General features: G+C 50.1%; 1 protein-coding gene across 2 annotated transcripts in view; it reads left to right on the top strand.

Annotated features, from left to right (window-relative positions):
• Positions 1 to 25,812, top strand: part of MBTPS1 (membrane bound transcription factor peptidase, site 1) — a 44,809-nt gene extending 18,997 nt beyond the window's left edge. For both annotated transcript variants that reach the window (XM_086350093.1, XM_086350091.1), the window contains exons 9-23: positions 2,423 to 2,525; positions 3,431 to 3,582; positions 4,853 to 5,014; positions 8,204 to 8,348; positions 11,957 to 12,145; positions 12,359 to 12,531; positions 12,985 to 13,100; positions 13,674 to 13,830; positions 14,531 to 14,655; positions 15,343 to 15,420; positions 18,005 to 18,145; positions 19,944 to 20,075; positions 20,818 to 20,944; positions 24,006 to 24,136; positions 25,014 to 25,812. In XM_086350093.1, coding sequence (XP_086206219.1) covers positions 2,423 to 2,525; positions 3,431 to 3,582; positions 4,853 to 5,014; positions 8,204 to 8,348; positions 11,957 to 12,145; positions 12,359 to 12,531; positions 12,985 to 13,100; positions 13,674 to 13,830; positions 14,531 to 14,655; positions 15,343 to 15,420; positions 18,005 to 18,145; positions 19,944 to 20,075; positions 20,818 to 20,944; positions 24,006 to 24,136; positions 25,014 to 25,210 — 2,128 coding nt within the window. In that variant the 3' untranslated portion in view covers positions 25,211 to 25,812. The remainder of the gene's footprint in view (positions 1 to 2,422; positions 2,526 to 3,430; positions 3,583 to 4,852; positions 5,015 to 8,203; positions 8,349 to 11,956; positions 12,146 to 12,358; positions 12,532 to 12,984; positions 13,101 to 13,673; positions 13,831 to 14,530; positions 14,656 to 15,342; positions 15,421 to 18,004; positions 18,146 to 19,943; positions 20,076 to 20,817; positions 20,945 to 24,005; positions 24,137 to 25,013) is intronic.
• The last annotated feature ends 592 nt before the right edge of the window (positions 25,813 to 26,404 follow it).

The following is a 26,404-nucleotide window of genomic DNA, read 5'->3' as shown; positions in this document are numbered from 1 at the left end:
GAGTTCTGCTGTGACAGACACCAGTTACTTAGCCATCTCTCATTAGGCGCTCTTGTCTTCTCTTTCTCATGCTTCTCCATTTACCCCTCCCCCAGTTCTGATGTCCCTGCTCAAGGCCAGCCATCCACAGCTCAGCAGCCCCAGGTTATTGTCGGTTTCCAGCCCATTCTCCTGCCTTCAGTCTCCCCAGCTCTCCCTTCCCTGCATGGGTGATGTGGGACGGAGCCAGGCAGGTCTGACTGTCCTTAGGCTGAGGGACCTTTGCTTTCCTGAGGCCTGGCCACCCCATGTGGCTCCAGAGGGCGCGAGACCTTCCTCAGGGTGGTGGCTGGAGGATGAAATGAGACATCCAAGGGAAAGCACCATGAACACTGAGCCTCTGTGAGTGGTAGCTGTTCCTTTCTCTTCCTCTTTCTGTGTTTCTGTTGTTAAAATGCAGTCAGGCAGTTTCCCTAACTAAGGATCTGCGGTGGATTGTTACTGCCTGGTCACATCTCAGCTTCTCCTTGGGTTTCAGGGTCTTCTGTAGTCTAGCCTGGAGTCGGCGGGCTTTCTGTGAAAGCAGCAGGCAGTAAGCAGCGGAGTCTCTGTGGGCCACATGGTGTTTGTTGCACTTGCTCACCTACCCTGATAGTGTGAAGGTGGTGTGGGTGTGTGTAGGCAAGGGGCGTGGCTGTGTCCCAGTAACACCTTTCTTAGGAAGTTGGATGAGGGGCCTGGTCCGGCCCAGGCAGAGCTCCACAGCTGTGGCCTCACTGCTCACTCTCCTGTGCACATCTCCCCCAAGTCCGGCTCCTCCCTGGGTCTCCCTGGGGACCCCATGTTTCTGTCGCTGTCACCTGCTCTTGCTGCTCACTGCCTCTGCTGCCCCCACACCCTTGGCTTGCCTTTCCGTTCATACCAGCTCTTCCACATGCCATCCTGACTGCTCTGCACATGCTGGTCACTCTTCTGAAATCCTTGTATTCCTGTGGGCAGTCACATGTGGGAGCCTCTAATCAGAGAGCTACTCATGCTCAGTGTGTTAGCAAGGATCCCAGGAGAGGCGGCCCCGGTGTCTGCCCACGGAGCCTCACGGGATCCAGAGTCCACCAGCTGGTGGGCGGGCCAAGGGTGGTACCTGCTCACCAGGGCACAGCCTGAGTAGGTGTGGCTTATTGCTGGCATTGGGTAGGGCAGGTCGGGTGACCGTAATGCACTAAGAAGCCGAGCTGTGTATTGTAGGCCTGGCACTGCCTGATCTGTCCCCGCGGGTACCCCTTCCCGGAGCTCTCTGGGGTGTGGCCCCCTTGACACTTGGACTTCATAGTGCCTGGGAGTCTACGCTGCACGTCCCCCTTTTCAGCGCCAGCAGAGCTTTGTCAATGCTTTCCTCTGTATGTTAAGGGTTTAACGCTCACAAAGTGTGGGGTTTGCAGGGAGAGGGAGGGCAGGAAGGTGGCAATCTTTGGTACTAGCTTCAGTGGGAAGTTCTGCCAGTGATTTCTGTTCTAATCTCTGCTCTCTGATGTCACGGAAATTTGTAAACTTTCACTGTCAGCCAACTGAAAAATCACTGTGGTGCCTTTGTACGACCAGACTGGTAGTGTGTTGGTGGTGGGTGATCTAGGAGGCGGTGCCAGGATCGACTCCATGGGTTAAAACAGTTGAATCCTGCTGATGTCATTTCAGCTGCATGCAGCCAGTTGTGGTTCCGGAGTTCATTTACTGGTGGTGGAGCTGAAATAGACAAAGCTCCATAACTGGTGGTCTTATACTTTCAAAAAGTTCAGCTTCGTCTTGACTTCCACCTTGACTCCATAGTGTAAGCGATTGTGTCATTCCCCCCTTCACCATCATTTCTTTGTCGATCTAGTGCCCTTGAGGTGCTGGGGAGAATTGCACGGTCTTCCCTGGTGCATCTGTGTCGTCTCCCTGAGGAGCGCAGGTTGCTGAGAGATGAGTGGCCCCCATGGTTGCTGTGAGGGAGGGGACAGCTACCCAAGACCAGTTGAGAGCTTTGTTTCTGACGGTGGCAGGGACACGTCTGTGGCTGTAGTTCCTTCTGCTGGATCTGGACTCAAGCTGGGGAGGCAGGAGGACGCACTTGCAGCAGTTGGGAGGTGATGCGAGGGCGCGTACATAGGTGATGCTGTGACGGTGACTGGTCCTGTGAAGCTCAGAGGGCGTGTTCCTTCACGCCTGGCAGTAGAGGGAGATGTGAGCCTGGGGCGGGAGGGTGGGAAGCCGACAGGGCAGGAAGGAAGGAGAGGAGAGGGCGCCCAGGTGTGAGGAGACTGAGCCGGCAGAGGTGGCGGTGCGCGGGCCAGGGCCACAGCCACATGTCGTGTCACAGGAGCACCTGCTGCAGACTCAGACTTCGCCCTGACTTGAATCTTTCATTTAAAGTGGTCCTCTTCCCTTGTGTTTTTGCCCGATGCAGGACTCTGAACAACCCTGCTGACCAGATGGATGTCATCGGAGTGGGCGGCATCGACTTTGAGGACAACATTGCCCGCTTCTCCTCTCGGGGAATGACCACCTGGGTAGGCGGGGCTCTTTTCCTGCTGGAGTGTGTGTGTGCGCACATGCATGTGTGTGTACTTCCATGAGCTGTAATTATGCGTCTGGCTCACCCTTCCGTCCGAGCAGATGCTTCCTTGGATGGCAGCCGGGCACCCTGACCTGTACCCGCTGTCCTCCTGGTCTTCTCACCCACCTGCTGTGTCCTGGGTCTTTATTGAGGCAGGTGTTTTAATGGCATTTTGAGAAATGTTCCCAAATAATGTGCGAAGCTGCAGGTGAAGACATCTTTGCTCAGTGTCCCATGCGTGCAGGGCCAGGGGCCATTCATGTGTGGCGGCCAGGAAGGAGTTTTCACTTTACATGTGTCCTTTCTTCCAGAACATAAGTGCCAATGGAATTCTCATTTCCCCCAGTTTCAGGGACGCTTAAGAGAGTACTCAGTTAAAATCTTATCCTAGGCTACTTGTATGGCTACACTGACCGTTCTAAGTCATTCTTTCCCTTCTGGTGATAGATTGAAATGTCAGTCATATGTAACTTTTTACCTTATTAAGAAAATGTGTCTTTTTTTTTTTCCTAATTTTTAATTTTAACTTGCTGATTTTTCTAACATATTTCTAATTTTTAAGTTGTCTATAAATCAGTTTCCAGTCTTGCATGTTAGCAAAATTTTAGATATTCATTTTCTAAATGCTGTAGAGCATTGCATTATGCTGGTCATTATAAAAACACATCAAAAATAATTTTATTTTCTGTAAGATCATTTAAGCTTCTTCTGAATTGCAGTGAATTTCAGATGAAAACCAGCACCATGCTCAGGCTATGCTGTTTAGCTGATGGCGTTTCTGGTTTCATTCACTCATAACTGCTCAGGGCTGTATGCCCACGTGGGGGCCTGATGAAGACCACACTGCTGTTGTTACAGGAGCTGCCTGGAGGCTATGGCCGCGTGAAGCCCGACATTGTCACCTACGGTGCTGGAGTGCGGGGCTCGGGCGTGAAAGGGGGGTGCCGGGCCCTCTCGGGGACCAGTGTGGCTTCCCCGGTGGTGGCTGGTGCTGTCACCTTGCTGGTAAGGTGAGTGTCGCTTGGTTGGGAGGGGTAGGCGGCAGCAGGCCAGGAACTGACTCCTGGGACTGGCCAGCTTGTTGCGGAGCCTCGGCCCGTGTCTGCAGAGCAGCCAGGAGTCTGTGTCTCGACGGTCCTTGTGGGCGTTGCCGGGGCGGCGGGGGGGGGGGTGCTGTCTGGTCTCCTGCCGTCAGGGGCGGGAGGCGAGTCCTCGGTGCCTTCCGTTCCCAGCCTCACAGCCTCTCTGAGGATGACGCTTTCAGTGGGGAGGACCGCTTCGCTTTCCTCCTCCCTGCAGCAGGGATAGCACCTCTGGGGGGTCAGCAGTGCTTTTTAGTGTGAGAAGCAGCTCGTGCAGATGCCAGGCCACAGGGAAGCACAGGCCTTAGAGCCCTGGGAGCAGCTGGAGCTGCGGCCTGGTCTTGCTCTGTCAGCAGGAGGGGCAGGGCATCCACCTTGGGCTGAGCTGTGAGCAGTTCTTGTTTTTGCCAAAAGTTCCACTTTATTCTCCTCACATCTCCTGAAGTCAGATTCCCATCTAGACCTGTTAGCAAAAAACACAGTAACACTCCAAGAGCAGCCATCCTCGAAGAAAAATACTTAGCAACTGTGGAGAGAGAATTTTCGTTACTGTTTACTAAAGGTCTCTTCTCTGCACTTAGGCAGTCAGAGTTTACTTGAATTAATAGCATGTAGGCACACAAACGCACATGTGTTAATGCTGGTGTTCTAAAGCAAGCCAGAGCGTCTGGGCACTGCTGCCTGAGTCCAGCTGTGTTCTGACGATGAGCCCCCACCAGGCCCGCCCCACCAGGGTGGCGCACCCCACGCAGGTCTCCAGACAGAACAGGCCTGCTGGCAGTGGGCTTCCCTCCTGGCCATGCCTCTAGGCCACGCAGCAGCGAGTGCCTGCTGGACCCACCTCCACCCTCCCCTTCTCCCAGCCAGGCTGCGTCCACCTGTCAGGAACCTGTAACTCCTACCTGCAGCCTCTGAGGTCAGCTGTATTGAGTTAGTAGGAAAATATGTTTTCCTGGTCAGTTAGTGTGAGCCCAGAGTCCGTGTTCTCACAGCCACTTGGAAGGAGGTAAGTGGTCAGTCCCGAGACAGGAGCAGAAATGAGCATATTTGCCTTTGTCTTACACGAGTTTTACTGAAGATCCCATTAGATACAGAGCAAGGTTGGAGGTTGTGTGATTGCACTACTACGGGTTAGGGATCGTCTGGTTTTCTTTCTTTTGCTAAGAGCAGATGAGCAAATATGTGGTTCTCCCCCCAGCACAGTCCAGAAACGTGAACTGGTGAACCCAGCCAGCATGAAGCAGGCCCTGATCGCGTCCGCCCGGCGGCTTCCCGGTGTCAACATGTTTGAGCAAGGCCACGGCAAGCTGGATCTCCTCCGAGCCTATCAGATCCTCAACAGCTATAAGCCCCAGGCCAGGTTGGTGTTCCCGCCTTTCTCCTCTTCCTGGGCTTTCTCAGCACAGGCTGTTTGCCTCAAAACAGAACCCACCCCACCAACAAGGCTTGGGGGCCTTGGGGAGCTTCGTGCTGCTGCTTCTGCTGGGACACCAGGACTGCTCCCCACTTCCCTACATCCTGCCGTTTGTAATGTCAGTGATTTAGAGTAATGAATTCCTGCTTTTTTTTTACTTAGTAAAACTTTTTTTTGAAGTAACCTTAAACTTAGAGAAATTTGCAATAATCATATGGACGTTCTTATATATCGTACATCAGGACTCCAGCCCTGCCCTGGCTTTTCCGATGTTGGCATCTTACGTAACCATCGCACACGCCACGTAGCCTAGCAGTTAATAGTGATGCATTACCATCTGCTAACCTGCAGGCTGTGTTTGGATTTCGCCCAGATTCTCCCCACCCTGTCCTCAGCCTGGTCCAGGATCCAGGCCAGCATCGGCGTTGCGGTTAGTTGCCACGTGTCCCTGGTTTTCTCCAGCTGGGCTCATTGGCTCAGTGCCCTTTTGTTCTTGGCGGTGCTTGCCTGCATCCTGAGGTTTAGGTGATGTGTCAGGCTGGACCCTCCAGGAAGCGGGCGCCAAGAGATCTCCTGGGGGAGGAGGCAGGAGAAGTGGGGAGAGGACCCTCACGCCAGCACAGGTCTGAAATCTATCCTCATCCCGGAGAATCCCTGAATCAAGGTCCCTGTTAGAGGAGGCTGAGTCCCCAGGGCGGGCCAGCTCTGGTGCCCGCTGTGCTCGGTCCCTGACACAGTTGTGGTAGAGTGTCCAGGGCTGGGCAGCAGGAGAAGCGGTGCCAGGTGTCCACTGCAGGGGCTCTCTGTCTCTCTGTGACTGCGAAGTGTCTTACGGGTGCACGCTTGAAGATGATCTTGTTTCTTACCGTACCTTCCGTCACTACGTTTAGTATCCTTAGATGGTTCTTTCCTGTAATGGTTCTTATATAGAGATTGCCCCTGGCGATTTTCTGCTTCTCTCATTCTTTGTGCATTTATTAACTGAAATTCTGCTGTAAGGAAGCGCTGTCCTCTTCTCTTGTTTATTATTTCAGTTACATCAGCATGGACAGAGATCCTCGTTTCACTCTTGACTATAATCCACTAATGTCTTTGTTTATTTCATTGCTCCTGTCGTCCCAGATCTGGCTCTCTGGAGTTCCTTCCGTTTGGCTCCTGTGTCTTTTCAGCGTGTCTCTATCGTTGTCCACTGGCAGCATTTCTGTGCCCATTGTGGGTATCAGTTCTTTGTCCAAGCAGCCCTGGTCCTTCAGTTGGAGAGTGGGGTTTAGAAATGGACACCTGGCTCCAGGTGTGCTCTTGGCGCCTGTGCTTCTGCTTGTTTCTGGGCCCTTCCTGCAGACCGAGCTGGCGAGTGTCCGCATGCACACTCCTGTGCCTTGTCTCTGTGTGATGCCACCTGTCTCCCGTCCCACCGCGGCCCTCAGAGTCTTCTCGCTGGTTGTCCTTCTCCAGCAGCAGGCAGCCTGGCTGTCGCTCTTCACCGTGTCTCTGTTGACTCGGTCCTAGGACGCACACGTGGAAAGTTTTAGAGCTGTAACTTGTACCCTGGTGAACACGAGTTTACTCCCCAGAGGATGGCGGTTGTGGGCAGTTCTTTTTAGACTTACAGAACGTAATCACATTGTCAGTGGCCTCAGTTCTGTTCTTTTCTTCCCCACCAGGCCCTGGCAGTCTGATTTTGCCTTTTATTTGCAGTATAGTTGAGTTCATTGGTTAGTATGCGTATTTCTTTTTGGATTCCCACTACATTCTGGTTGGTTTCAGCTGGTTACGTATTGCATTGTGAAAGGACGGTGACTCTAAGGTCTGAGCTGCACAGAGTGCGCCTGGCCAGGTGTGGTCCCCCCATCCCTCTGTTCTGCTCCCCGCCCCTCCGCCCCCACAGGTAACAAGGCCGGGTGTTTTTGATTTATCCTTCTTAAATTTCTGTTTTCACAAATGAGCAGATACATATCTGTCTTCTTATATATCTCTTTTGTTACATGAAGGATACATTATTGTAAATACTATTTTGTACTTTTTTCATGTAGAGGTATCTTGGAAATCACTTTGTATCCATTCACAGAGATCTCGCGTCTCCTTTTTTATAGCTGCCTAGTGTGGATAGCTTTGCGTATTCAAGTACACGTCTATATACGGGCATTTAAAATGTTTTCAGCGTTCTGTCATTTTAAGCTGCTTGTGTCTATGTGTCCTAGTTTTGTTGGAGGTGTGTCTGCAGGGAAGATTCCTAAAAGCAGGGTCGCTGGGTCCAGGCTGTGAGCAGAGGGTGCCCAGGGGCACCTCTGGCCTGTCTGCCCAGAGCTGCACTTCGTGCCTGTCTGACACATGGGAAGTTGTGTCAGGGTTGCTTTTATTTGCAGTTCTCAGGTTGTGAGTGAGTTTAAACACTGTCTGTAGGTAAGAACTTTTTCTGTATCTTTCTTGTGAAGTGTTTGTTCATTTCTTTCACCCATTTTTCTTTTTTCTGGGGTGTTCGTTCCTTGGTTTAAGTGTTGTTTACATATTAGGGCAAGTAACTCTTTGCTGCAGGTATTTCTTCCAGTTTGTCAGCTGCCTTTTGTCATAAAAGTGTTTCTGGCCATGCAGTCTTTTTTGTTTCAACTGCTGTGTTAGTTTGTCCGTTGTTGTTTTTGCCCCTGGATTTTGAGGCGCATGCCCTGAGGTAAAGGAGAGACTCACCCGTTTTCTTCTACTTGTTTGCTTTCTTTTATTTACTTGAGACTCTGTTCCATTTGGGGTTTACTCCAGTATGTACGGTGTGAGTTGTGAATCTGATTCTATCTTTTACCAAATGGCCACCCATTTATTCCAGGTCCAGTTATTAAAAAGGCCATCTTTGCCCCGTGACTTGAGACTGAGTCCAGGTCTGTCCTGGGGCCGCTCATGCACTTGTTCTTCGCCAGCTGCAGGCTCCAGGCTCGTGGGGCAGAGGTGATGCCCACGCACGCCACTGTGCCGCGGGCGAGGCCGGCTGGCTTGGAGGCCTCCTCGCCGCAGGGAGTGCTGTGAGGCCAGGTTCCCGGACCCGGGCTGAGGCTCAGGCCCGCCCTGACGACGCTTTCCTGCGGTTGTGTCGCGTCACTGCCGTTTCCGACTCTGTCTGCTGCAACACTGTCCTGTCTGTTTCAGTTTGAGCCCCAGCTACATCGACCTGACCGAGTGTCCTTACATGTGGCCCTACTGCTCCCAGCCTATCTACTATGGGGGCATGCCGACTATCGTCAACGTCACCATCCTCAACGGCATGGGAGTCACGGGGAGGATCGTGGACAAGGTGAGACTGCCCTCCGGCTGGCGGGGACCTAGATGTGGCCCAGACTTCCTCCTGTCCACGGCTGGGGATGGGAAGCAGTGGTTTGTTCTCTCCTGAGGCCTTTACAGATAAGTCAGAGATACAGTGATGAGACCAATTTGCTATGCTTGTACTTGGTATCTTGAGTTTGGTTCTTGAATCAGCTAATTGCATTTGAGTCTTCATCTTAACAGTTAATCACTGATAATTAAAGGCCCACTTGTAATTATTTTATTGTTTAATGAGTACACATGGGCTTTTGTATTTAGAAGGTATGGTCTTTATTTAAGTTTTGTTTTTATAATCTGTTTTACACTTACTATATAAACATTATCACAACAATAAAGGATAGGGAAAAAGAACAGAAAATGGTTTTAGCCTCAGACATGAACAGAACCACTATTAAAAAAAAAATTCAAGTCATATTTTGTAACAAATTACTGTAGTTGTTTAAGTGTATTTAAATTGATTCAGTGCCTATCAACACTATTTCATCCTTGCTTTATTTCATTTCTGAGTCCTTTATTTGACTTCTTTCTTATTTATTTATTTATTTCTGGCTGTACTCAGTCTTTGTTGCTGTGCACAGGCTTTCTCTAGCTACCGCCAGCAGGGGCTGCTCTCTGGTTGCAGCGTGCAGGCTTCTCATTGCGGTGGCTCCTCTCGTTGCAGAGCGCGGGCTCCAGTGCGTGCAGGCTTCAGTAGTTGTGGCACGCAGGCCTAGTTACCCTGAGGCACACGGAAACTCCCCAGACCAGGATTGGAACCTGTGTTCCCTGTGCTGGCAGGCAGATTGTTAACCACTGGGCCACCAGGATTGGTGCAGAATGTCTTGATGGCGGAAATTCACTTTTCAGGAAGCTATCACAGAAAGTACTTTTTTTTTTTTCTTCTTTTTGTTACTTTTTGGCCACAGTGTATCATGTAGGGTCTTAGTTTTCTGACCATGGGTTGAGGGGAAGCTCCCTGCAGTGGAAGCACAGTCTTAACCACTGGCTGCTGAGTCGCTTCAGTCGTGTCCGACTCTGTGCGACCCCATAGACGTCAGCCCACCAGGCTCCCCCGTCCCTGGGATTCTCCAGGCAAGAACACTGGAGTGGGTTGCCATTTCCTCCTCCAATGCATGAAAGTGAAAAGTGAAAGTGAAGTCGCTCAGTCATGTCCGACTCTCAGCGACCCCATGGACTGCAGCCTACCAGGCTCCTCCATCCATGGGATTTTCCATGGAGTGGAGTGCCATTGCCTTCTCCAAAGCCTACAGCACCCGGTATTCCCAGGTGGTCTCCCATCCAAGTACTAACCAGGCCCAACCCTGCTTAGCTTCCGAGATCAGATGAGATCAGGCACCTTCAGGCTGATAGGGAATCCCCAGAAAGTACGTTTCTTTTGATTTTGTGAGATTAATGAAAGTCAGTTGCCTGGGAGGGGGGAAAAAAAAAAAAAGAATCTTTTCTATCCCTTATCTGAAAAGGGTATTTTTAGTTATCTTTGTGTGGGTAGGCAAAAATTTAGTCTTTTTTTTGTTTTTTCAGTTCTCACATTAAAGCATTTAAAAATTTTATTGTATATAAGCGCTAATGTTAATGGTTTAATATTACGTGGAACTGCTAAGTCATAGTTTGCTTACTATTCTTACTTGAACAAGGTGGTTTCACCTGTAAACACCTCACAGAATATCTTTGTATATTTGGTTTTCTTTTGTTCTGAATTATATTCTTAACATAATTTCCCTGGGTTAGAATTCCAAGTAAGAGGACAGGAGTGTTACTGTGGCTCTTGGGACATAATACCAGGTGGTTTCCAGAAGAGGTCCATCACCTGAGGCTGCCACTGATGGGGTACAGAGTGAGGGTGTCTGGTGGTACATTCTTTTTTCCCCATTGCATGAAATTTTAAAAAACGGAGATAAAATTCACATGCCATGAAATGCTGCCCTTTTTTTTTTTTAATGCTGCCCTTTTAAATTGTGCATTTCTGTGGTTATTACTATATTCACAAGTAGTTATGTAAGTCTCATACTGTGTAATTCTGGAACATTTTCATCACTTGAAGGAGAGACCCTTGTTAACACTTCCCATTGCCTCCGCCTCAGACCCTGACAGCTCCTAATCCACTTTGTCTCCATGGAGTTACCTTTTCTGGACGGTTCCTAGGAACCGCATCATACATCTCATGGTCTTTGTGAGTGGCCTCTTTCGCTGAGTGCAGTGTCTTTAAAAGAGGCTCCTCCGCCCTGCAGGTGTGTCAGTGCTTCACTCCTTTTCATGCCTTATTGTGTGGATAGACCCCACGTTGTCAGTTGGTGAACCTTTTGTTTTTATGTGGTTCCTCTTATAACTTTAAATCTACAGGGGATAGCGGGTACCTTGTTCAATGTGTACTTTTTTGGTTATTGATAAGGTGGGGATCTGCATGTTTGTTTCTGATTATGTTTCTCTTGTGTGAATTAGCTTTTCATTTCTTGACCCATTTTTCATTAGAGTCTAGGTTGTCCTTGTCATCTTCACACCAATATTGTGTGTCATGCTGAAAGATTGCCCAAAGTACTGGTTTTTTGTCCCTCTAATATTAGAAGTGGCTTAAAAATTTGGGGTAAGGGAGTGGTTTGGTAAAAGTTTCACTTTTTCATGTAGTTGTTATTTTCATCTTTTATGATTACTTCTGTTTCAAAAACTAGATACTCATCTCTCCAGAAACATAAGAAAATTTCAGTTTTATTTTCAACTCACTTTTCTTTTATGCTTGTTAAATATTTAATGTTTTCATCTGTATTGAGTCAGTCTGATGTGTGTTATAAGAGATGGATGAGAGTTCATTTTTTTCTCGGTTGTTAACCAGCAGTCTCAAAATAACTTATTCAAAATCCCTGTCCTTTCTCATTGTCTCTGATGTTGTTTCCCATGAATATTTTTCTTCTTTTTCACAGGTTTTTTTTTTTTTAATATGCTTACTCTCCTGGGAAGTATATTACTGTTCTCTGGCTTGTGAGGGAGTTCGCTTGAAGTACTGGTTCATTGTGAGAGCTACTGTCTGTCTCCCCTTTCAGGCTTCCCTTCTTCCTCAAGCCTGGAGAGCCTGGTGGGTGGTCTCCCTCACAGCGTGGCCAGCTCTTTCTGGGGCTTCTGGGCCCCCTGCCTGCCCAATCACTGGCCTTGGAATCTGATTGGTCACAATTTACATCCATGTCTTTTTTATTATTTTATTCCTTATAAGTAGTTTGGTTCTTTAAGCACACAGCTGAGATCCAACCCCACACGTGAGCATTTCTTTTATGTTAATTATCTGTCAGAAACAAGTTCTTTATCAAACCATGTGTGTTGTCCCCACCCCTTCCTTTGTTAAAGCTTGGAGGGGAGGAAATTTTTCTTTAAAACTAGAGTTTGTCAAAATAAGTGTTTTGTCAAAAATAGTGTCTCTAGGCTTTTCTAGTGGGTGATGGTCCAGACCCTGCCCGGGCGGCCTTGGTTACAGGCTGCTCCGTGTCTGTGTACATTTCACTTCGCCTGTTTACTGGAGTGTTTCTCAGACACCGACGTGGGTGAGTTGGGAACCGAGCTTCTCACCCGGGCCTCTGCCTCTTCCTCCTGCAGCCCGAGTGGCAGCCCTACTTACCGCAGCACGGAGACAACATCGAGGTCGCTTTCTCTTACTCCTCAGTGCTATGGCCCTGGTCCGGCTACCTGGCCATTTCCATCTCTGTCACCAAGAAGGCTGCCTCCTGGGAAGGCATCGCGCAGGGGCACGTCATGGTCACCGTGGCTTCCCCGGCAGAGGTGGACGTACGTGTGCCTGGGGGGCTGCTGGGAAGGTGGGCATGGGCCGAGCGCCGGGCACTCGGGTGTGAGACGCCGGCCATGTGGGTCCTGGCTGGCGAGCACCTGGGGGCACCGCCTACACGGTGAAGAGGCTGTGGGCTGTTTGCTGCCACGTTTCTGGCATAAAACGTTTCTTCTGAGCAGAAGGGGTGTTTCAGAATTTTTCTCTTCCTTCAGTCAAACAGTGGTGCAGAACAGACGTCCACAGTGAAACTGCCGATCAAGGTGAAGATCATCCCCGCCCCTCCCCGGAGCAAGCGCGTCCTCTGGGACCAGTACCACAACCTGCGCTACCCGCCTGGCTATTTCCCCCGGGACAACCTGAGGATGAAGAACGACCCTCTGGACTGGTGAGCCCACAAACCCTGCCCTGTCCTTCCCCGGCCAGGCTGGGGTGGGAGGGAAGGTGACCCGTGGCAGGCATGTAAGGCTGCCTGTGTGGCCACCGCGGTTCCCTGCCAGCACCTCTGCATGCCCATGCTGAGTTTGTGCAGCACAGCTGGCTGCTTGCTGGCCTTTTACATCTGTGCCACCACTAAAGTGATGCTTTGGCGCACTTTATGAAACATGTCTGGCTATATCTTCTCATTTTCCCTTCTTCATGTCTGTGCTATGCGGGTAATTCCTGTTATCACTACTTTATATGCAGCCCAGGGCAAGCTGGTCTGAAAGGCTGGCTTTCATGCCAGTGGACCAGCCGTCTGGGCGGTGAAGCTGCTCCTTTGGAAGTGAACCCCGCGGCCATGTGGCCTTCAATCCGTGGAAGGACTGGGAGGGCTAGTGCTGGGCTTCCTCTGTTTCAGGAACGGTGACCACATCCACACCAACTTCAGGGACATGTACCAGCACCTGAGGAGCATGGGCTACTTCGTCGAAGTCCTTGGGTCCCCCTTCACGTGTTTTGATGCTAATCAGTACGGTGAGCGATGCGAGGTGCTGGCAGGCTGCCCTGCTTGGCTGGGGACGGGTGGAGGCAGGCTAGGGTCTGTGCTCCTGACATTCAGCTGAAATGTGAAACTCTCAGGATCACTGGGGACAAGGACATCGGTACAGTTTCGTTATATTAGCGTCAACATTATTGACTGGGTGATTTTTGCAGAAAGTAACGCCTGTGGCCTATGATTTGTTATGTAAGTGAAAATTGGAACATTTTGTTTGGTAATGTTCAAGTAACAAAATACGTATTAATACGTTTCTGGTCAATAAGTTGTTGGTTTTTTTTTTTTTTTTTTAATCAAAAGAAATTCTAGCACAGAATTTTGCTTCTTTTTGAGTAAGTGAAACATCCTCATGTAGGTCATCACCAGTGAAACAGGCCACAGCTGGCCAGTGTCCACGTGCTTTCAGACCCTGATCCTTTCTTTTACACCCCCTTCTGACATGGAATAGGGATACAGGACAAAATATTAGAAGCCGGTAACTGGAGATATGAGGTGGGTGTAAACCACATGTCTGGAATGGTGAGCTGGCCGTTCTCGCCCCTGTCCCTCAGGAACGCTGCTTATGGTGGACAGTGAGGAGGAGTACTTCCCGGAGGAGGTGGCCAAGCTGCGGAGGGACGTGGACAACGGCCTCTCACTCATTGTCTTCAGTGACTGGTACAACACATCCGTGATGAGGAAAGTCAAGTTTTATGATGAAAACACGAGGTACTGACACTAATTGGTATTTGGATAAGAAATTTGACTTTATAGGAATTAAATCCCACCCAGCAGAGACCTAGAGTGATGACCTTTCTGGCCATCAGGCAGGTTCAGACACCTGGTTAGGGCAAGCTCTCCTTTGGCAGAGATGTTCTTGAAAGTCAGCTGCTCATTGAACCAAGTTCTAGTTGAAAGGGTTCATTGTTTTTGTTGATCTTAAGACATTGGAGCCTTAATTTTCTGTTTATTCTTTTCTGTTCTTCCATCTCTCGTTTACTGTATATGTTTAAATGCACCAAAAGAACGGTTATTTAAAGAAGCCTTGCAGTAGATTGGTTATGGATGACAAATTTCCAGTGTATTATGAATGTCTCATCCTTATGATACATGGTTTTTCTTCAGAGTCTGTGACTTGAACTTCGTAAGCTTCCTTCTTCCTTCACTGACCCTCTCAAGGTCTAGGCTGTATATGCAGTGTGTTTATGTTGAATGTGGTGCATTTCATGAAATAAATTGAGCTTCGGTTTATTCTGTACACTGGTTGGAGCATTTACATTGTGCTGTTACTCAAACCCGGACAGTTAATTTTAGGTGAAGCCTAGTGTGGATGGAGTGGCCTCTGGTGGGAGAAATCGATTTTCTCACAAGATATGATGGGTTTATGGGATGCCTCAAGTGCCTCACGAAGGCCCTGTCCCTGTCATAGGCAGTGGTGGATGCCGGACACCGGAGGAGCCAACGTCCCAGCCCTGAACGAGCTGCTCTCAGTCTGGAACATGGCGTTCAGCGATGGCCTGTACGAAGGGGACTTTACCTTGGCGAACCATGACAGTAAGGTTTTGTGTTTGCTTTTTAGTAGGTCTCATCGTTCCCAGAGGTGGGCTAGCAGATGCTGTGCGACTTTGAAGTCTTGAGTTTCAGAGCGAGAGAAAATAACATGCTGTCACCTAAATATGCAAGACCTGTGGAGAGAGCTGTGCAGTGTCTGCACAGACACCTGCAATTCTGGGTGCTCCCCTAGTCTTTGTCCAGATTTGTAAGATGCAATACCTCCTGTCAGCATTCCTAGTTTTGGTTCTTTGTGTTCTATATATTCCCAAATAAGGAACACTGCCCAGGTCCCTCATGATTTATGAAATTCTATTTATGAAATAACGTTGCATACCTCACTTAACAAGTACCCCACTGTCCCCCTTCGTTCTGGTGACTAGTTTCTGAAACAGCATCTTGAGCATTATTATCACTAACTGCTCTTTCTGACTTAGGTTGTCCCAAGTCTGACAGCTCCAATTTCTTTAATCTGCCCAGAAACCTTAGATTAATAGCATAATTTAGCTTGAATTTTGAGATTATTACTTGTAGTTTGTGTGATCAGGCAATAATAGTAGCTCCTCTCTTAAGATTAGAAATGGTTTTAGTAAATACATAATGTTTAAAGCGTGCATCCAGGTAAATAAGCAGCTGCTGCTGAATGCCTTCAGTGTTTCCAGATTCTAACTGAACGGCTGTTTATTCTAGTGTATTACGCGTCGGGGTGCAGCATTGCTAAATTTCCAGAAGATGGCATCGTGATAACACAGACATTTAAGGACCAAGGTACAGAATATGCTATCCATATACTTTCTGGTTTCTCTTTTTCTTTCTTTTTAATTTTTAATCACAGTTTTATTACATGTAAATCACCTACCATATGGAGGAGGGCATGGCAACCCACTCTAGTTTTCTTGCCTGGAGAACACCATGGACAGAGGAGCCTGGCGGGTTACAGTCCATGGGGTCCCAAAGAGTTGGACACCACTAAAACGACTTAGCATGCATGCGGGCACCTGCCATAATATTCGCTCTTTTAAAGTCCACAGTTCAGTCACTTTTTTCGTATATTCACAAATTGTGCAGTCATCACCACCACCTAGTCCCAGAACATTTTCATCACCAGAAAAGAAATCCATTCTCCATTAGCAGTTTGGATTTTTAAAAAATTCATCACAGCGTGTGTATGGTACTTCAGGTAAGACGTCTGTGTGATGGTTCTGGAGGTACCTAGGAAGGTTCAACCATCTCTTGCTGATAATTAGAATATGTGGGTAGTGAGCGCTGCAAAGTAAGTTGACTTTCATATAGAAGAGGGTACTGGTAAGGGGTTTTTCTGTATTTTTTAAACTACCTTCAAAGTTGCTTGAAATTTTTGTTACTATTTATGAATTGTTCTACTCTGTGATTGCCAGATGACTAAAATTTTAGAGAAATGTTGACTGTTTTGAATGTCTTAACTACGTGAAGGTAAAGAATATTGTAATACAAAGTCATCTCCTAAAATTCTCTGAAGAATTAGAAGGGAGGAAAGGTCTTTGCTTTTAGTTGCTCTTTTCTAACCCTGGAAGATCAGCCATGCTGTGTCCCCAGCGTTGGTGCTGTGACCGTGCTTGGCTCACAGAGCGGACCGGGTGCAGGGGAGCCGGGGAGCCTGGGTGCCTCTGCCCTTCCTGCAGGCGCCACCCCCCCCATCCTGCCCAGGGTGGTCGTCCTGCAGCCCTGCGCTCCTGGGCCAGGGTTCGCACCGCGCATCTCTCCCCTACGAGGTTATTGCATGGCCGCGTGATGGACACTTGCAGACTGGGTCCATCTCCTCATGCAGGTTGATGTTTCTCTCGTGTTTCAGAATGGCAGGCCCCCTTCATTGTGATGTTTGTCATTTTCTGTAGTTGAAGTCAGGGACAGTTTCATTAATAGAGAATGACAAGTCAGGGTTTCTCACTCATGTGTTTGCACTTGCAAGGTGAAATTTACTTCTTTGTTGTCTGGAAGGGGCTCCTTCCATCCAGTCAAGGAAAAGTCAGTCAATGAGTAGTTCTGTGTTCATAAGATTATGTTTTAACTTTTAAGCACGTGTATGATCCTGTCTTCCCAGTCCCCTGGCACAGGCTTAGTGATTCTTTCTGAGCTCCATTGTTCACCAGGCCGTGTCGCTTCTAGACACCACCTCCGCCCCCAGGTCCCAGGTGAAGGCCGTGGACTCCTTGTTAGCCTCTTGCTGTCTGGTAGCTCTTCATTCTGGGGGGAGAGGAAGTAGGTTAAGGGTGCATACTTTACTTTGGTGTTCTGCTAGTCTGAAAATAAAGATTAATTACTTTGGAATCCTTTTTAAAGGGCTTTTTATTTCCAAACAGGCTTTAAGTTGCTTGAATAATCTTGCGGGTACAAATAGGAATTTAAAAACCGTGTTATGCTGGATCAAAAAGGACCTTGCTGTCAGAGACAAAACTGTCAAAGCCCGAGGCCAGGCTGCAGTGCTGTGTGCACTTTCCCTGCCTCGTATGTTTCACTGCCCTTCTCTCCCTCTGACAAAGAAAAGCCTGTTTTCCTTCCGCAGGGTTCCTGGGGCTTATACGCAGAGAATAGGAAGCTCTGCGTTCCTGTAGCCACATGTTTTAGAGTGACCGGCGTGGTAGACGCTGGATGCAGACTTGCGTCATCTCAGTGTGTGGCTGCGTTTGCTTCAGGGCCGAGACTGTGCTATGGGCTGCTGTCACTGGCAGCAGCTGCTGTGGTGTCTGTGCAGTGTCGTCTTGGTTCAGTTGATGTGAATTGTCGTTGGTTTGGGCAGAGGCGAGAGGCTCTGCTGTTGGAGCATTTGTACTGTTTGTGAGGCTCATGTAACAGATACCTTAAATCAGAAATACGTGGGCATGTGTTCTAAAGATGAGTGTCATTGTCGTAGCTTTTGTTACTAAACATGAAGCCTGGGCATCAGCGTGTATAGCTGTGTGCATAGGTACCTGTGTGTTGAGGGGCACTGCCGCTTGTGTGCGTGTAGTCTGAAGACATAGCCTTTCAGCATAAGAAGAAGGGACGAAAATTTGTGCTTGGGGGATGAAAAGAGAGAAGTGATGCCTTTAGGACTGTGAATACCATGTATCACCACTTTAAGTAAAAATGGAAAAGGAGGATTATGGGGATATACATATGCGAATTTCGCTACAACCCAAATTAGTGGCACTTTATACATTGTTTTCTTCTCCTAAAAGTGCACTGTTGTGACTGCATGTTAGATCTTGGTGTGATTTTTCTTTTTTTTTTTCTCTGTTTTGTCATGTGGACTAAATGTTAAGTTAAGGGGCAGCTGGGAAGTGCTTCATTTCCCCACGGAAGTTCTCACTCCTGTTTTGTTGTGTTGTTTCAGGACTGGAGGTCTTGAAGCAGGAAACGGTGGTGGTTGAAAACGTCCCCATTTTGGGGCTGTACCAGCTCCCAGCTGAGGGCGGCGGCCGTGTCGTGCTGTATGGAGACTCCAACTGCTTGGACGACAGTCACCGGCAGAAGGGTGAGCGGTGGTGCAGCTGAGCGGGTGGGCTCAGTGGCCATGACGTTCCCACTTTCTGCCCTGGTCCCCGAACAGGCCCCCAGGAGGTGCTGGTGAACAGGTAGAGGCTGCTTGGGATGTTTCGATAGGTATCTTGGGCCAGACGTGTTTAATAAGCAAAACAAAACTTCGTGGCCTTCCAGAGGCTGGCGGATGGCAGACCCACCATGTGTGGGTGGGAGGCCGTTTACCTGTCTTTGCCCTCTCCGACTCCCTCTCTGGCGTCTGTGTCCCTGGCACTACTCTGCAGGCCCACTCTCACATCTGACCACCCCTTTCCTGCGGGCCCGGCACTTGGCCCTCATGCCAGACCTGGGAGTTTTGGCTGTTGTGAGGGGTGTGTGGTATCATTGTTGGGCGTGAGGGGGTGGCAGAGAGGGGGCACCTAGTCCTTAGCACCCCTCTTTTCCAGCATCTCTTGATGAGTCCTTCACACTTGAAGGATGAGCTTGGACACAGACTTTTCTTTCTCTTGCTTTGTAAAGGAGGGGTGGATGGGTGCGAGTGTTCCATCTCTGCTGGGGGGAGACGACAAGACCAGAACCAGAACCTAGTCTTCGGGGGCAGGACGGCGGGGAAAGGCGTGTCCTCATGGGCAGGTGGTGACCAGGCTTCATGGGAAGGGGCAAGGTGGCTTGAGCGTAGCTGACCTCCTGCCTAGGGTGCACCTCTCCCCCTGTCTCTCTCCCTGCGCCCTCTCTGTGATGTGAATGTTAAGTGGTTATGTGTTCCTAGCATTTCACATAAAGCATTAGAATATTGTTCGTTTTTTTTTTTTTTTTTTAATAAAAATCAAAAGTGAAGGTTAAAGTTACAGTTGAAAGAAGATGAATGTTTTGTTTCTGTACAGACTGTTGTTGCAGACCTGAGGTCTTGGGAAGCGTCTTTATTGGCCCTGTCAGTGGTCGGGGGCCTGTCCTGTCCCACACTCCCTGTGGCCACCTGGAGGAGCTTTCAGGGCCGTGAGCACTTGACTCGGGCTCTGTTGGGGGACAGGCGCCTCCTGCCATCCCCTCTCCTTTCTGTGGGCCTCTTCTGTCCGTGCTGGTTCTGGGGGACGTGGCAGCCGTGGGGAGAAGCTGGTGGGGGCAGTGATCCAGGTTTAGCCAGTGCAGCTCCTTGGTCTCCTGAGAGGAAAGTCCATCCACTTGGCCCCACGAGGGGGTTGTTGAGCACAGCCTGGCATAGGCCTTGCAGTGACGTCCCCAGGAGAACTGTCTTCCTACTCTGTGGCTGGGGCCACCGACTCAGGGCAGCCCAGACCACTAGACTGCACTTGCACTGACCTTGAGCCCACTTCTCCGGACGTACGTGGTGGTCCTGGCTCTGCCCTCGCCTGAGATCTAGGCTCTCCCCTCCTCCAGGACAGCCTGCGGGCGCTGACTGGGGTCAGCTCTACTCTCCCCTCTTCGGCAGGCCCCCCGTTCTCAAGCAGCTCTTCTTCCCGTGCTGCCTTGTGGTCCTGCTGTCCCTGTAGGGGCCACCCCCCATCCTCGTCATGAGGGGCCCAGAGCTGGGGGTGCCTGGGCAGCTCGTGCAGCCCCGAGCCTGTGGGCCAGCCTGGCTGAGCCTGTGGCCTTGAAAGGAGGCCCTGTGGGCAGCCGATGACCGTGATGACATGAGTGTCTCACGCAGGGCCGTGCTGGGACCTGATCTTTTCCCGCCCCATTTCCCCCTTGTTCGGGGCTCACTTTAGTTTTCCTGTAGAGGCTGCTTTAAAATAGTCTACTTCCTAAGCAGTGTGTTGCTGACCCTGCAGACTGCTTCTGGCTCCTGGATGCACTCCTGCAGTTCACGTCGTATGGGGTGACGCCCCCCAGCCTCAGCCACTCGGGGGCTCGGCAGCGCCCCCCCAGCGGAGCAGGCTCGGCAGCCCCGGAGAGGATGGAAGGTGAGCGGCCTCAGGGGTCGGGGTTCCAGGGTGGAGGCTCTTGAAACGACGTGGCTTCGGGGCTCTGGGAAGGAGTGGTTAGCAGGTCTGCGTAGTCACTAGGTACCAGGCGCTGGGCCAGGGTGGCTTCACAGGGACTACTCTCTGAGTCCTCTTAGAACCTGGAAAGCAGATACTTCTTCCAAGTCCATGGAAGAGATGGGCCCAGGTCCCTCAGCGGCAGGCCACTCAGCGGAGCCCTGGTCTGCGAGCCCTCACAGCCTGAGGCCCGCCTCCCAGGCTGTCCATGGACGTGTGGTGTGAGCTGGTGTAGTTCTGACCTTTCTACTGGCTGCACTTAAGGAGTAAAAAGAAACGGGAAGTTCTTGTGATAAAATTGTACAGCCCCAGTCCCCAGAATATTATTATTTAAACGTGTGGCACCCAGCCTCTCAGTTGCTCAGTAGCCATGGGTGGGCAGTGGCTACGGGGCAGCACGGATCTGAGAAACAAAAGGAATTTGGAATTTTGAAAATGGAGATTTTCTTTTTGGTCTGAGCATTAAATATTTGAAGAGATGCTGTTTCCATGAAGTGCATCTACAGGTTAGACTCCTTGAGTGTAGGCACGTATGTGTGATTACGGGCATGTGGGGCCCGGCTGCTGCTGTGCGTGCAGCGTGGCCACTTTAGAGGAGGTAACAACTAACGAAGTCTCTTTCCCCGCCTCCTAACAACGATGGCCTGTCTGTGGTGCTGCCCAGGGAACCACCTGCACCGGTACTCCAAGGTCCTGGAGGCCCGGCTCGGAGGCCCTGAGGCGCGCGCACTGCCGGCCTGTCCGCACCTGTCGTGGGCCAAGCCACAGCCTTTAAACGAGACGGCTCCCAGGTTGGTGTCTCCTGTGCTTTTCCACTTTTTCTGCTGGATTTATGATTCATTGCTTCTTTTTTAATAGGAGAGAATGGAATTTTACTGACATCATTATCGAATAATCAAATCTAGCTTGTCATTTGTGATGGTTTTTAAATTAGCGAGCCCCCGTATTGACCTTTAGAATCACGCATCCTGGTGGTATTATGCATAAAAAGAGCTCTGGTAATTAGCCTTCTGGTGAAGTTTGCTTGGTTTTTGCTTGAAAAGCTGTGATCTTGTCCCTGGAAGGGTCGCTCTGACTTCTTAAGCTGGAGATTTGGGAGTTGAGTTCGCCTGTGTGCGGTGTTGATTCTGGAATACCGATGGGGTCTTCCTGTGTCTCACCGGGGCGACCTGGAGTCACGTTTATGCCCTCACCCCGTGCTGGGTGTTGTCCCTGGTAAAGTGACCTCAGACTGTGACAGGCCTAGACACTGTGATCTGCTTGCTTCTCCATCTGGCTGTCAAGCTTGAGCTCTTTGTTTGTGTCAGTTCCTTTTAGAAGCCAAAATTGAGTGACCTGTGCTGTTTCTCTGTTCAGGCAGAAGAGCCAGCTCAGTCCACTGGTTCCTGCTTTCTCTAGATCATTCCTCTCCTGTTTCTCTCTTTGGCATTTCTGGCCCCAGCAGGAGATCCTGCTTTGGCGAGGAGGATTGCAGTCCTAGTACAGTGACGCAGGGCCCCATATTTTGGGCATGGGTGTGGGAGACCCCCCGGCCCCCCACAGCTCCTCTTCCTCTGAGCAGTGCTGCCAGCCACTGTCTCCCTCACGGGCAGCACACCCCACACACGCGGCCATTTCCCCTCCAGGGGCTCCTGCCTTCTCTCCCCTACCAGCTGCCCACTTTGCTTGGGTCTCAGCATGTACAGTGTTGGGGGGGGTGTGGCAGGACACGGGGACTGCCATCTACACGGTGAACCATGAGGAGGGAGATGCCTGCAGAAGGCCTAGAAGCTTCCTGTGCTTGACTGTCATCATGAACAGAAGCCCTGAGTGCACCTCTCACTGACCATGTCATCTTTAGAACAGGCTTGATAGGAAACGGCATTGGAGATTCATCACGTTGTCTCCTCGTCAGCAGTTTCTTCCTGAAACTTTAATTACTGAGTATTTTTCCATTCCAATTAACACGCCATCATTTAAAATTTTCTGATAAGATTCCATTTTTATATCTCATTTATTTATAACCTATCATTATCCAAACATTCAAACCAGACTTTAATTCCAGCTGTTGTCAGCAGTTCACACTCAGTGGACAGTCGCTGTCGGCAAAGGTTCCTGAAACCCACTTCTCCATGGTACTGCTCTGGGCTCTGAGAACAGGTGACAGTGTCCTAGATCTGCGTGTCCATCAGACAGCCCGTCACGTACCAGCCTGGCCCATCAGGGTGCTGCTGCTGTGCAGCCCCTAGAGTTTGATTTTCACTGTTGCTCTCTGGAATTCCTTCTTCTTAAAACACCCACCAGGTCCCACCTTTATCTCACTTCTTGCTGGAAATTGTTCTCAGTCCTCAGCGACCTAGATCTGGGTCTAGATTCTGAATCTCTGAGGAGATGCAAAACAATGTCAGAGCGTCACAGTCAGCCCTGGAAAGGGCAGGGTCGTCAGCCTAGTGCCGAGTGCAGGTGTTCACTCCGTCCTTGAAACCTGGATATAGTTCCCGGTGTTGTTCCCGGGCGTCCATACTACGAGTGGCTGTAGGTCAGACCTACGAGGAGCCCCACGCGAGGCTAACCTGTCCTCCCGTCGGGACATTGTGGAATTCTCAAATGATAGTGTGAAGCTCTGTCACCCCGACTGCTCAGCAAGAAAGGGTCACTGTGGGGTAATTAAATTCCAGAACAGGAGAGCGCTGTGAGCGTTAAAAGACAGCCCCATGTATATTCACCTGCAGAGTTATAAAGCTTAAACGCATCGATTCCGTAACTTAGCATTGTCAGTTTAATTTCCAGACTGATGAAACTGAAAAGCAAAGTGAAATCATATAAAATAGAGCAGGTTATAGTCCAAGCAGTTGCCCAGATGGACGTGCCCGATAGCAGCTTATCCGAAAGCCTCTTTATGGAGCTGGCATCTCCTGGCTGCCCACTGACCTGCCTCTTGACTGCTGCTAGAACTCGACTCTCTGCTCTCACTTGGCCAAAGTAAGAGATGGGCCAGCAGGGTCCACATGAATAAGAAGCAGAATGGGGAATTCATAATTGCAAGCATATTTTATTCTCTTCCCTTGTTTTAGCCAGAACGGTCTTCAGATTTTCCGTCTGCACTCTTTGCTCTCATCTCTGTGTCTTCCCACGCTGCTCTTGGCTGTGTACCAGCCTCTCTTCCTCAGTTACATGTGCTTCCCATCTCAGAGTTAGTACTGAGAGTAATGATACAGTCGAAACGAGTCCAGTGCATTTTGCAAAGCACATGTGTTCCCTTCATCATCCTGAGCCCTCAGGCAAGGCCCATGCTCACTCCTTTATTCCCGTGTTTCTGTCCAATGCTTGGTTACTTGGGTGTCTGCCTCGTTCTCCCTCCTGCGCGTAGTGTCCTTGAGGACCAAGGTGACAGCTGGCCCCCAGCACCAGGTCTGCCTCCTTTGCCACATCACAGTAGGTGCCCATGGCTCTGCTGTCCCATGGTGGAGACTGGTCCTTCCAGCCGGGCTGTGTCCACTGCCGCTGTCCACCAGCTCCTTCAGAGGTCACGTGTAGTTTCCTCATTTTCTGCTGGGTCGTGTTCCTGGTTGGAGCCAAGACAGTCTCGTGTTGGTGGTGTTATAGACCCTCTAGAAGCATCTTGTGCATAAGGTCTCAATCTGACGTCCTCGCCTGGGGGCCTGGAAGTGCCCCTCAGTTATCCGCAGTTGTGTTTAGATAGACATAGACGGGACATCAATTCACGTTTCTGTAAGTTGTGTTTAGATAGACATAGATGGGACATCAGTTCACGTTTCTGTTTAAATCACTTTGTTTCTTAGGAATTGGCTCCGTTGCCTGGGGCCAGTACAGTTGCTTATGTTTATTTTGTTTGAATCTGTTTTCTTGAAGTAACCTTTGGAAACACCAGAAGTTGCTCTCCATTGACCTGGATAAAGTGGTACTGCCCAACTTCCGATCGAATCGCCCTCAAGTGAGGCCCTTGTCTCCTGGAGAGAGTGGAGCCTGGGACATTCCTGGAGGTCAGTTCTAGGTGCTTTATTGTGGGGCTGAGTCATCCTATGGTTTATTCAAAAGAGCCTCTCCCTTTTGCCCAGGAGGTGGGCCGGGCCGTTCCTGTCTTTGCCTTCCTGGGAGCAGCAGTGGTCCAGGCTTTCTTCCTGGTACAAATCACAAGGCCAGAGCAGACCTAAAGGATCAATCCATTGTGGCCTCTTAGAAAATCCTATCTGAATTTTCAAATCAGAATTTATTTTATGATATTCATCTGTCACAGCCTGGCCCTGAATCCTCAACCCAGACATCTCCACCGATTCTCTGCCCCAGCCCACCTGGGATGGGACTTCCCTAACCTGGGATGCCCAGTTAATTTTGGGGGTGTCCCTTCCCCCAAGTGACATCAGATGTCCTTCCCCCGCCCCCAACCCTGATATGGCTTTGGCCTGGCTAGACTGTCGGGGGCAGGTGGTCCTTTATCTGGGACGATGGGATCAAGTCATTCTGGCAGAGTGTGGGCCCCTCATCTGCTCTGGAAATCCCTGTGCTCTTACATGACTTTATAGCTCCCTGGGGGCATTTCTCCTGGGTCTAGGAACTGGCCAGAGAAACTCCAGGGATCAGGAAGGGGTACCCTGTCCCATGTGGTCCAGCCCTGTGTTCTGGAACCCAGAACACATGTTGTCCAGTTACAGAGCTGACGACAGCACGAACCCAAGGGTCCACCAGCAGCCATGCTCAGTTGCCCACCACAGGTCTCACCTGGGGGAGGCCTTCCCAGCGGTGAGACCAGCCGTCCTCACCTCCCTGCTGGCCGGCACTTTTGTCTCCTCCTTTCTCTGGGTCACTATGAGCCCAGCTGGTTGCAGCTGTCAGACTGACCATCTTCCCACTGTCCTGCAGGGATCATGCCTGGCCGCTACAACCAGGAGGTGGGCCAGACCATTCCCGTTTTCGCCTTCCTGGGAGCCATGGTGGTCTTGGCCTTCTTCGTGGTGCAGATCAACAAGGCCAAGAGCAGGCCGAAGCGGAGAAAGCCCAGGGTGAAACGCCCACAGCTCGTGCAGCAAGTTCACCCGCCAAAGGCCCCCTCGGTGTGACGTCCCCCCGGCCGGCCGTGAGAGCCGGGGAGCGCCTTCGCGGGCAGCCACGGGGCGGGTGGAGCCGTGGGGTCTGAGGGGCCCCGGCTCGAAAGGGCTCAAGCCTTCAGCTGGGCGTCTGCAGTAGCTGAGAGCCTGTGCTGCACGGGGCTGGGGCCACTGGAGGGCCCTGAAGGGCAGCCTGGAGTCAGACCTCGCCGGCTGCCCATGCACCAAAGACTAAGACGACGTCTAAAGGCTATCGGGGAGGAAGCAGCTCTGACCAAGCCAGACGTGCTCCATAAAGGCTATTTTCTATATTTATTGTTGGGGAAAAGTCACTTTAAAGACTTGTGCTGTTTGGAAGCAAAGCTATTTTTTTTGTCAATGGAATGCAGTTTTTTACTATTTCATCATGAGGACTAACACAGATGCTGCGATCTCCTTTTTGATGAAAGAACAGACTGAGATTTGAAAGAAACTTGCACAAATCTGTGAAACATAGCCCTTTGCTTTATTTTTATAAGTATCAACTGCCATCATGTTTTGTAATTTGGGTCTTGATTTCACCATTGTCGGTGAAGAAAATTTTCAATAAATATGCATTACCTGTATGAAGCTAAGGGGCTTCCTACGTGGCTCAGTGGTAAAGCATCTGCCTGCCAATGCAGGGGACATGGGTTCAATTCCTGGGTTGGGAAGATCCCATGGAGGGAGGGAATGGCAACCCACTCCAATCTTCTTGCCTGAGAAGTCCCACACACAGAGGGGCCTGGTGGGCTGCAGTCTATGGGGTTGCAGAGAGTCAGACATGACTGAACATGCACACATGCATGCATGAGGCTAAGAAGCAATGTGTAAGTGGTCCCTTTCCTACCTGTCCCTTTCTCCTACTGACAGCCTGGAATGGGTTCTGAATCAGCCTACTGAATTCTTCTTGAGATCTAATTCACTACTACAAAATTCTCTTTACAAGTGTACAGTTCTGTGGGTTTTAGTATATTCACAAGTTTGTGCACCATCAGTGCTGTAATTCCAGAACACTTTCATCACCTCCAAAAGAAACCTCGTACACAGTAGCAAGTCAGCCTCTATCCCCTCCCCCACCGCCCCAGGCTGGCACTGATGTGTTGTCTCTGAATTCACCTGTTCTGAACATTGCATGTAAACAGCAGCATGTAATCCATGGCCTCTGGGGACTAGCTGCTTCCGCAG

Source organism: Bos grunniens, chromosome 18, assembly GCF_055505025.1.
Source record: "Bos grunniens cultivar Pamir isolate PY7600 chromosome 18, Bosgru_T2T1.0, whole genome shotgun sequence".
NCBI lineage: Eukaryota > Metazoa > Chordata > Mammalia > Artiodactyla > Bovidae > Bos > Bos grunniens.
This window is presented reverse-complemented; position numbering and strand designations above follow the sequence as displayed.